Source organism: Stomoxys calcitrans, chromosome 3 (assembly GCF_963082655.1).
Source record: "Stomoxys calcitrans chromosome 3, idStoCalc2.1, whole genome shotgun sequence".
NCBI classification, from domain to species: domain Eukaryota; kingdom Metazoa; phylum Arthropoda; class Insecta; order Diptera; family Muscidae; genus Stomoxys; species Stomoxys calcitrans.
The window spans coordinates 81960306-81972157 of record NC_081554.1 but is presented as its reverse complement, the minus strand read 5'-3'; the positions used below and the strand labels follow the sequence as shown (position 1 = coordinate 81972157).

Genomic DNA, 11852 nt, shown 5'->3' with positions numbered 1-11852 from the left:
GCTATATCCAAATCAGGAACGATCTGGGCCATCTTCAAGAAGGATATGGAGGGGCCTAACACAACTCACGGTCCCCAAATTTCAACTAAATCGGGCAACAAATGCGGCTGTTAGGGGACCAAGACCTTGAATCGAGAGAGCGGTCTATGTGGTAGCTATATCCAAATCTGCACACGTCTGGGCAGAATTGAAGAAGGATGCCTTATTGAGCGGACAATGAATATGGCTTTTATGGGGGCTATATCAAGATATATTCTATATAGCCGCCTTCGAACTTAGCCTGCCTATGGACAAAGAAAGAACCTGTGCACCTGTATGCAGTTTAATTTTTAAAAACTGTGGCGAGAATTTAACACACAGACGGACGGATGGACGGACATGGCTAGATCGTCTTAGATTTTTATGACGATCATGAATACATAAACTTTATAGGGTCGTAAATGGATATTTCAATGTGTGGCAAACTGAATAACAAAATGAATATAACCCCATCCATCGGTGGTGGGTATAAAAATTAACAAAAAATGTGGGGCCAATGAAATAAAAAGAAATTTTTATTTACGAAACCAAAGAGCTAAAAATATAATTTTATAGAAAAATAATTGGAGCAGAAAAATTTGAATACAACAATCAGGCGATTTTGTGGTGAGTATTCCTGAAATGAAAGAATGAAAATTTGTTGATTGTATTTAGTATACTCTTTATTATCAATAAACCAATAGGGAAAGGCAAAAGTCGGGCAGTGCCGACTATATAATACCCTACACCACCTAGTGCAGATAAAACACTCCACGCCAAATTTTGTAAAGATCGGTAAAAAATTGTGGCTTCTACAGCCTTAAACGGCAATATCGGATGAAAGATATATATGGGAGCTATATCTAAATATGGACCGATTTTCATGAAATTTTCCAAATAAAACACCTCGTGCAAAATATTTTAAAGATCAGATTAAAACTGTGACATCTACAGCCATAAAAGTCCATGTCGGATGAAAGATATATATGGGAGCTATATCTAAATCTAAACCGATTTTTTGTGAAATTTTGCACACATATGAAGACGTCATATGTGTGCATTTTGCACCTCATGCAAAATTTTGTAAAGATCGGACCAAAATGGCGGCTTCTACAGCCTTAAAAAGCCAAATCGGATGAAAGATATATATGGGAGCTATATCTAAATCTGAACCGATTTTTATGAAATGTTGCACATATATTGAGATTTCACAAAAAAGGTTCCACTCCAAATTTGGTAGAGATCGGACCAAAATTGTGGTTTCTACAGCTTTAATAGTTCAAATCGGATGAAAGATATATGTGGGAGCTATATCTAAATCTAAACCGATTTTTATGAAATTTTTCAGATATATTAAGATCAGTAACAAAATGGTCCGTGTCAAATTTTGTGCAGACCGGTTGAAAATTGTAGCTACTACGGCCATTAAAGTGCGAATCGGGCGATACATATATATGGGAGCTATATCTAAATCTGGACCGATTTTTATGAAATTTTGCACACATATGGAGACATCAAATGAAACACCCCATGTCAAATTTTGTAAAGATCGTTAAAAAATTATGGCTTCTACAGCCTTAAACGGCCATATCGGATGAAAGATATATATGGGAGCTATATCTAAATATGGACCGATTTTTATGAAATTTTGCACACATATTAGGACATCAAATAAAACACTTCACGCAGATTATTTTAAAGACGGGACTAAAACTGTGACTTCTACAGCCTTAAAAGTCCATATCGGATGAAAGATATATATGGGAGATATATCTAAATCTGGACCGATTTTTACGAAATTTTTCACACATATGGAGACGTCAAATGAAATACCCCGTGCCAAATTTTGTAAAGATCGGTAAAAAATTATGACTTCTACAACCTTAAACGGCCATATCGGTTGAAAGATATATATGGGAGCTATATCTTGATCTGAAACGGTTTTTTTTTCAAAATTAATAGCGTTTGTCCTTGGGACAAAAAATTGGCATGTGCAAACTTTGGTGACAATCGGACAACAAAAAGGACCTGCATTTTGATTACAAGAATACATGGACTCACAAACGGACAGACGGACATGGCTAAATCGAATCATAAAGTGATTCTGAGTCGATCGGTATACTTATCAATGGGTCTAGCTCTTCTCCTTCTTAGCGTTGCAAACAAATGCACAAATCTATAATACCCTGAACCACAGTGGTGGTGTAGGGTATAACAAGTAAAAGTGTGCCGGGCCAAATCTTGGGAACCCACCACCATAGATTCTGCTAAAAATCAATACAAAATAAATTTAGTTGAATGGCATAATTATACCCTGCACCATAGGTGGGGGTATACTAATTTCGTCATTCTGTTTGTAACTACTCGAAATATTCGTCTGAGACCCCATAAAGTATATATATTCTTGGTGGTGGTGACATTTTATGTCGATTTAGCCATGTCCGTCCGTCCGTCTGTCCGTCCGTCTGTCCGTCCGTCTGTCCGTCCGTCTGTCCGTCCGTCCGTCTGTCTGTCGAAAGCACCCTAACTTTCGAAGGAGTAAAGCTAGCCTCTTGAAATTTTGCACAAATACTTCTTATAAGTGTAGGTAGGCTGGGATTATAAATGGGCCATATCGGTCCACATTTTGATATAGCTGCCATATAAACCGATCTTGGGTCTTGACTTCTTGAGCCTCTACAGGGCGCAATTCTAGTCCGATTGGACTAAAATTTTGCACGTGGTGTTTTGGTAACACTTCCAACAACTGCGCTAAGTGTGGTTCAAATAGGTCCATGTTTTGATATAGCTGCCATACAAACCAATCTTGGGTCTTTACTTCTTGAGCCTCTAGAGGGCGCAATTCTAATCCGATTTGAATGAATTTTTGCACGAAGCATTTTATTATAATATCCAACAACTGTGCTAAGTATGGTTCAAATCGGCTCATATCCTGATATAGCTGTCATATAAACAGATCTTGGGTCTTGACTTCTTGAGCTCTAGAGGGCGGAATTCCTATCCGATTTGGCTGAAACTTTGCATTACGTATTTTATTCTTATTTTCAAATAAGGTTCAAATCGGTTCATAATCTGATGTAGCTGCCATGTAAACCGATCTGGGGTCTTGACTTCTTGAGCCTCTAGAGGTCGCAATTATTATCCGATTTGCCTAAAAATTGTACACAGGTCTCCAACATATAATTTAATTGGGTCCAAACCGAACCATATCTTGGTATCGCTCTAATAGTAGAGCAAATCTTTTCTTATATTCTTTTTTGTCTAAGAAGAGATGCCGGGAAAAGAACTCTTTAAGATTCGGCCCGGCCGAACTTAGCACGCTTTTACTTGTTTTAATCTACATACCAAACTCCTGTTAAACCAGCAAAAATCAAAGCTCTAGGAACCGAGCAAGTATGAAAGAGAGACCGGTTTGCATCGCCAGATTATAAACTGATTTGATATGTTGTTGGAATTCGTAACAGAACACAGTATGTAAAATTTCAGCCTAATCGGACTAAAATTGCGGCTGGTAAGGATTCAAGAAGTCAAATCAGGAGATCGGTTTATATGGGAGCTATATCAGGTTATAGACCAATTAAAACCGTGCTTGTCACAGTAGTTGCAAGTCATAACGAAAAACTACATGCAAAATTTCAGCTAAATCAGACAAAAATTACGACTTGAAAGGATTCAAGAAGTCAACTCGAGAGTCATAGCAAAAGTCTTTGTGCCAAATTTCAACCAATCTAGATGAACACTGAGGCTTCTAGGGGGCTTAGGAAGCCAAATCTGGGGATCGGTTTGTATGGCAGCTATATCAGTATATAGATCAATTCGAATCATGCTCGGCACTGATGTTAGAAGACAAAACAGAAGTCCTTGTATCAAATTTCAGCCAAATCGAATGAAAACTAAAGCTTCTTGGAGTTCAAGAATTCAAATCTGTGGGTCGATTTATATGGGACCTATATCAATTTATGGACCAATTCGGATCATACTTGACAGAGATGTTGGAAGCCACCGCGTAAGTCTAAGTCTGTCAGCCAAATCGGATAAAAATTAAGGTTTGTGGAGGCCACCGTAGCGCAGAGGATATCATGTCCGCCTATGAGGCTGAACGTCTGGGTTCGAAACCTGGCGAGGCCATTAGCAAAAACATTTTCAGCGGTGGTTTTCCCCTCCTGATCCTGGCAACATTTGTAAGGTACTTTGCCATGTAAGTCTTCTCTCCAAAGAGGTGTGGCACTGCGTCACGCCGTTCGCACTCGGCTATAAAAAGGATGCCCCTTCATTGAGCTAAAACTTGAATCGGACTGCACTCATTGATATTTGAGAAGTTTGCCCCTGTTTCTTAGAGGAATGTTCATGGCCAAAATTTGCCTTTGCAGGGGCTCAAAAAGTCCAAACTGGAGATCGATTTTTATGCCGGCTATATGCAAATCTTAATCGATATGGCCACTTTGCAATCATCAAAGACCTACATCGATAAAAAGTGTCTGTGCAAAATTTCAAGCGTATATATTTATTCGTTCGGAAGTAGTAGCTGCAGCCTTTGAAAGAATCGAAAGAGAGTCAGTGAAAATGGGTATGACAGTAAATGGAGATAAGACGAAATGATTGGTTTCAACTCCCAAAAGGCGTTGTGCAACCGAACAGATAAAGAAAATTGAGAAAGTTGAGAACCACTACTTTGAGATAGTCAGCAATTTTGTCTACCTTCGCACCGCCGTCACCGAAACGAATGACACCAAATTTGAAATACAGCGAAGAAAAATACTGACAAACAGTTGCTACTTTGGATTGAGGATGCAGTTTAGAAACAAGGCCACCTCTCGTCAAACGAAGATTACACTATGCAAGACACTGATACTACCCGTGTTGTTATATGCTTCTGAGACACAGGTACTAGTGAAAACAGACGAGACAGTGCTTGGAGTGTTTAAGAGAATGATTCTTCGTACGTTTGCGTCAATAAAGAATAAAGGCGTTGTATGAACAACGAGCTGTATGAGGACGATAACATAGTTAACACGTAACGACTGCGTTGGCTAGGTCATGTTGTTAGAATGGATGAAGCTCCAGCAGAAAGTTTTGAAGGCAAACATGGTGGTACACGCAAACCGGGACTATCAAAAGCCCGATACAAAGATTAGTGTGATGGGAGGCACATCGAAACTTGATATCAAAGATTCTAAAATGAGCGCGAAAGATCGAGACGCTTGCAACGGTATTCTACGTTCGGCTAGTGGAACCAATGTTCTGTCATAGCCAATTAAAATAAAGTTAGCAAATTTATTCGTTCGAACGCTATCGTGATTTCGATAGACGCACGGACGGACACGGTTGGTCGACGATCAAAAATATTTCGTCAATATTTCGAGGTGGTACAAACGGCATGCTAGATAAATATGCCTCCGATCCTATGGTGGTGGGTTTAATTATTTTTCTTTTTTTTTTAATACAATGGTACAATGTTACCTTATTTGCCGCATGAAATTTATTTTCTTTCTTGATTCCGAGTGATTTATAAAGTGGTCATCCATAAATTTATATTCGCATGATTGTCGCATTTCAAACTCATTGCATGGTTTTCGATTAAACAAAGGATCTGGCTCGGTTTCTACATTCACAAGAGGCACACAAATATAATTATCAAATGGTGGCGCATAGTCACGATTATAGGATGTTGTCAAGGGAATGGTCACAGAAAAGTTTGACGATGCTAAATGATCATGATGGCTGTGTTTTTAAATGAGTAATGAAATTGCAAAAACATTTTTGTTCTACTCACGGTAAACTAGTCGAAAAGGATACTAGTTGCTTATGGGCTCCTCTTTTTGCCGGTGTAGCAGTGTTATGGACATTTTCGAGCATTTCCTGGGTTGTGGTTTTGGGAAAAACTCCATTAGTTTCAGTATAATACCAACCAAAATGTTCTCTAGGCATAATTACTCCTTGAATGCTTATACAATTAATTTATTTCTGACAGTTCTGATGTCAAACGACATTTAACATATGTATACATATGTCATATTTTTTTTGGGTACCACAGTGGTGGTATAATATTTCTCTACTTGGACCTCTAAGTTCTGTTTGCAAAATACTGAAATTTCCGAAATTTACGATTTCCGACCATACAAAAAAATTGTTTATCAATGTAAAACTCCAAGACGACAAGGCGACGAAAAGTGTGCTTACCAAGTACTCCTTCACCCGAGCAGATTCCTTTTCTATAGCCTTGTGGGATTTCAATGGTCTCAGCGAAAAACTGTTGGCAGACCATTGCTGCTCCGTGTGACAACAGCTCTGAGCTTGTAACAAGGCGTTTTCCAATGCCTGTTGGGTTATTCTTCCTTTGTTTCCCTTTGATGTCACATTGTAATCCTCCTTAAGACTAACTGTACTGTCATCGAATGAGTACCTGCTACTTTCGGAGTATCGTTGAGTTGGCAAGTGTGGAAACATTCGCGTCCGTTGCTTTCTTTCTCTTGGATGGGTGGATGGTATAGGCACCAGCAGGTTTGCCGCTGGAATAGCCAATGCGGCCTTTGCTCTGAACTTGTTGTTTGTAGAAGTTCCATCTCCTTTGCACATCCATTCAACTTTTACCATGTTTATGTCAAATAACTCCTTCAATAACTGAAAATTTTCTTTTTATACCCATAACTATAGGGTGGGGGTATACTAATCTAGTCATTCCGTTTGTTACAGCGTCTGTCCGTCTGTGGAAATCACGATAGCGGTCGAACTCGTAAGTTAGCGGCTTGAAATTTTGCACAGATACTTAATATTGATGCAAGTCTTTGAGGATTGCAAATGGGCCATATCGGTTCAGATTTAGATATAGTTTTGACGGAATTTGTTGAATGCTACAAATCGATCAATGAACACCTATTTATGAACGGTTGCTATATTCCTGAGTACGTTTACGTTGGAACTTTATCAAAAATTCCAAATTATTGACCTCTTCTTTATAAATGTGGTTTCTGTAACAAAATTATCCCCAACAGGTAGCCAACGGAAAAACACACATCAATTAACAACAAGTAAAAGCGTGCTGAATTCGATCGGGCCGAATCTTGGGAACCCACCACCATGGATGCTGAATATGGGAGCTATGTCTTGTTATAGACCGATTTGTACCGTTATTGCCACAGTTGTTGAAAGACATAACAGAACACTATATGCAAAATTTCTGCCAAATCGGATAAAAATCGCATCGATTCGATCTGTACTTAGCACAGTTGTTGGAAGTCAAAACCAAAAACTTTTTACGTAATATTAGCCAAATCTGACGAAAATTGCGGCTTATAAAGGCTCAAGAAGTCAATTCGGAAGACCGGTTTATATTGGAGCTATATCAGGTTATGGACCGATTCGGACAGTACTAGACACAGTTATTAGAAGTCGCAGCAGAACACTACATGCAAATTTTCAGCCAAATGTTACGGTTTCCAGGGGCTCAAGAAATCAAATCGTGATATCGGTTTATATGGGAGCTATATTAGATTATAGACCGATGGGGAAGTCAAGAAGTCTAATGGGGAAATTGGTTTATATGGGAGCTTTATCAAAGTCTGAATCGATATGGCCCATTTGCAATCCCCAACAATAGTAAGTATCTCTGAACGCAAACCGTTTGGCGTTCGATCACTATCGTGATTTCGACAGACGTATGGACGGAAGTGACTAATTCGACTCAGAATGTCGAGACGATCCAAAATATATATACTTTAGGGGCCGCAGATCAATATATCGAGGTGTTACACACGGAAGGACTACATAAATATGCCCCTATCCTATGGTGGTGAGTATAAAAAACACGTTCAAAATTTCAGTAGATAACAATTGCTGCTTAAAGGGACTCAAGGTGTCATATCGGGAGATAGCTTTATTCCGCTTATATGTGAGCTATTATATCAGATTGTGAACCGATTTGGACCATACTTGGCACTATTGTTAGAAGTCGTAACAGAACGCTACGTGCATTTCAGCCTAATAAGATGGTGTTGCAGTTTCCAGGGGCTTAGAAGTCAAACCGAAAAGCCACTTGAAATCGGAGCTATATCGAAATCTGAACCAATATGACCCATTTGCAAATGGCCTATAGTTTCAAGGAGATAGCTTCATTCGTTCGACTGCTATTGTCATTTCAACAGACAGACGGAAGGACGGATATAGACAGATTGAGTTTGAATGTCAAGACTATAAAGAATATACACACATTATGGGGTCGCACATCAATATTTCGAGGTGCTAAGAACGAAATGATTGGATTAGTATACAACCATCCCATGGCGGTGGGTGTAAAAATTGTCCTTAGCCGACCACAAATTGTTGGAAACATTTTTTTAATTAGTACAATGGCTTATGCCTCCGGATGGACTAAAGCCTATGTCTATCATATTCATGTACGATTTCTCATAGATAAGAGATATGTACACCAGTGTAGGTGAATATTTATGTTTGCAAATATGTGCGTAAAATGTGTAAACAAAAGCAAAGGGTGTATATATGTATGAGCCCAATATCTGAAGCAACTGATAAAACCACATATTCTTAAACATAACAAGTAAAAGAGTGCTAAGTTCGGCCGGGCCGAATCTTATATACCCTCCACCATGGATCGCATTTGTCGAGTTCTTTTCCCGGCATCTCTTCTTAGCAAAAAAGGATATAAGAAAAGAGTTGCTCTGCTATTAAAACGATTTCAAGATATGGTCCGGTTCGGACCACAATTAAATTATATGTTGGAGACCTGTGTAAAATTTCAGCCAATTCGAATAAGAATTGCGCCCATTGGGGCTCACGAAGTAAAATAGAGAGAACGATTTATATGGGATCTGTATCGGGCTATAGACCGATTCAGAACATAATAAACACGTTTGTTGATGGTCATGAGAGGATCCGTCGTACAAAATTTCAGGCATATCGGATAATAATTGCGACCTCTAGGGGTCACGAAGTCAAGATCCCAGATCGGTTTATATGGCAGCTATATCAGGTTATGAACCGATTTGAACCTTATTTGACACAGTTGTTGAAAGTAAAAATAAAATACGTCATGCAAAATTTCAGCCAAATCGGATAGGAATTGCGCCCTGTAGAAGCTCAAGAAGTCAAATCCCCAGATCTGTTTATATGACAGCTATATCAGATTATTGACCGATTTCAACCATACTTGACACAGTTGTTGGATATCATAACGAAATACTTCGTGCAAAATTTCATTCAAATCGGATAAGAATTGTGCCCTCTAGAGGCTCAAGAAGTCAAGACCCAAGATCGGTTTATATGGCAGCTATATCAGGTTATAAACCAATTTGAACCATACTTGGCACAGTTGTTTGATATCGAAACAAAACACGTCGTGCAAAATTTCATCCCAATCGGATAAGAATTGCGCACTCTAGAGGCTCAAGAAGTCAAGACCCAAGATCGGTTTATATGGCAGCTATATCAGGTTATAAACCAATTTGAACCATACTTGGCACAGTTGTTGGATATCGTAACAAAACACGTTGTGCAAAATTTCACTTTGATCGGATAAGAATTGTGCACGCTAGAGGCTCAAGAAGTCAAGACCCAAAATCGGTTTATATGGCCTCTATAACAGGTTATGGACCGATTTGAAAAATACTTGGCACGGTTGTTGGATATGATAACGAAACACGTCGTGCAAAATTTCATTCCAATCGGATAAGAATTGCGCACTCTAGAGGCTCAAGAATTCAAGACCCAAGATCGATTTATATGGCAGCTATATCGAAACATGGACCGATATGGCCCATTTACAATACCAACCGACCTACACTAATAAGAAGTATTTGTGCAAAATTTCAAGCGGCTAGCTTTACTCCTTCGGAAGTTAGCGTGCTTTCGACAGACAGACGGACGGACGGACGGACGGACGGACGGACGGACGGACGGACGGACAGACGGACGGACGGACGGACGGACGGACGGACGGACGGACGGACAGACGGACGGACGGACGGACGGACGGACGGACAGACGGACGGACATGGCTAGATCGACATAAAATTTCACGACGATCAAAAATATATATACTTTATGGGGTCTCAGACGAATATTTCGAGTAGTTGCAAACAGAATGACGAAATTAGTATACCCCCCATCTTATGGTGGAGGGTATAAAAATCAATTTGTATTTGTTTGTCAGTTTGTTTATGTGTTCCTTATAGGCTCAAAAACGGCTTAACATATTTTCTTGAAATATTCACAGATGGTGCATAATGATAACATGGTGAAAATAAGGTACTACATTTTTTAATATCTGAAGGGGGAGCGGACCCTCCCCCTTATTTTCAGAAACGCCAGATCTCGGAGATGGGTGGTACGATTTAAGTGAAATTTTGTGTGCTTTCTTATTGTAAACTAAAAACAGAAATTTGATATCCAGATGGGGTACCTGGGAGGCCGCCCCACCCCCAAAACCTACAAAATATGTATAGACCAATCACGACAATATGAAACTCAAATGAAAGCTATTTAAAATTAGAAAACGTATCTAATATCCAATTGTCGAACCAAGTGTTTGGGGGACAACCCCAACCCGCAAAACACCGCAAATCGGACATATTTACCCACCATGGCAATATGGGACTCAAATGGAAGGTATTTAAGATTAGAAAACGTATCTGATATCCAATTGTCGAACCAAGTGTTTGGGGGACAACCCCAAAACACCCCTATATCTGACATATTTACCACCATGGCAATATGGGACTTAAATGAAAGGTATTTACGAGTAGAATACGAAATTGTTAACGAAATGTGGGACCAAGTTTCTGGGGAAACACCCCCCAAACATGACTTATTTACTGACCACGGCAATATGGGGCTTAAATAAAAGCTATTTGTGTGTAAAATACGAATCTGATATCCAAATGTGGGGCCAAGTGATTGGTTGGCCGCTCCTCCTTAAAAACATTCACCAAAGAGGACAAATTTACGACCATATCAATATGGGGCTCAAATGAAAGGTCTTCGGGAGTTAAGCACGAATCTGATTTCAATATTCGAGAAAAAGTTTCCACCCCAACCCCATAGCACCACCTAAATAGCAAGTATTTGCTAACCATTGCAATATGGGGCTCAAATAAGAGGTATTTAGAGTAGGACAAGAATCTGATATATATTTTCAAGGCTGAGCCACTGAGTGGCCGCCTCATCACCCAAACCGGTCATATTTGCCTACTATGAAAGGTATTTTGGGAGTAGACAACGAAATTGATATCATCATTGGGGACAAAGTGTCTAGGTCAAGTCCCAACACCATAAAACCCCCAAACAGGACGTAATTGCTCACCAAGACAATTTCGGACCACAATTAAATTATATGTTGGAGACCTGTGTAAAATTTCAGCCAATTCGAATAACAATTGCGCCCATTGGGGCTCACGAAGTAAAATAGAGAGAACGATTTATATGGGATCTGTATCGGGCTATAGACCGATTCAGAACATAATAAACACGTTTGTTGATGGTCATGAGAGGATCCGTCGTACAAAATTTCAGGCATATCGGATAATAATTGCGACCTCTAGGGGTCACGAAGTCAAGATCCCAGATCGGTTTATATGGCAGCTATATCAGGTTATGAACCGATTTGAACCTTATTTGACACAGTTGTTGAAAGTAAAAATAAAATACGTCATGCAAAATTTCAGCCAAATCGGATAGGAATTGCGCCCTGTAGAAGCTCAAGAAGTCAAATCCCCAGATCTGTTTATATGACAGCTATATCAGATTATTGACCGATTTCAACCATACTTGACACAGTTGTTGGATATCATAACGAAATACTTCGTGCAAAATTTCATTCAAAT

The 11852-nt window shown here is 39.4% G+C and overlaps 1 protein-coding gene across 2 annotated transcripts; it reads right to left on the bottom strand.

Annotated features, from left to right (window-relative positions):
* Window positions 1-536: 536 nt before the first annotated feature.
* LOC106084936 (uncharacterized) lies at window positions 537-6023 on the bottom strand. 2 transcript variants are annotated; one of them, XM_059365922.1, is made up of 3 exons: window positions 5792-6023; window positions 5479-5739; window positions 537-655 (listed from the first exon to the last, which is right to left on the bottom strand). In XM_059365922.1, the coding sequence occupies exons 1-3, from the start codon at window positions 5944-5946 to the stop codon at window positions 631-633; spliced, it is 441 nt and encodes a 146-aa protein (XP_059221905.1). In that variant the 5' UTR covers window positions 5947-6023; the 3' UTR covers window positions 537-630. The 2 variants fall into 2 exon arrangements, 1 of the variants encoding a protein (XP_059221905.1); XR_001220888.2 differs by lacking the exon at window positions 537-655 and having other exon boundaries at window positions 5633-5722; window positions 5792-5882.
* Between the last annotated feature and the right edge of the window lie 5829 nt (window positions 6024-11852).

What these genes read in the sequence shown, in the direction of transcription:
- LOC106084936 (XM_059365922.1), bottom strand. Translation starts at nt 5,946, where the DNA reads ATGCCTAGAGAACATTTTGGTTGGTATTATACTGAAACTAATGGAGTT. An exon ending in TCCTTTTCGACTAGTTTACC is followed by an intron (nt 5,740 to 5,791) that starts GTGAGTAGAACA and finishes TTAAAAACACAG; the next exon opens with CCATCATGATCATTTAGCAT. An exon ending in AATTTCATGCGGCAAATAAG is followed by an intron (nt 656 to 5,478) that starts GTAACATTGTAC and finishes CTTTCATTTCAG; the next exon opens with GAATACTCACCACAAAATCG.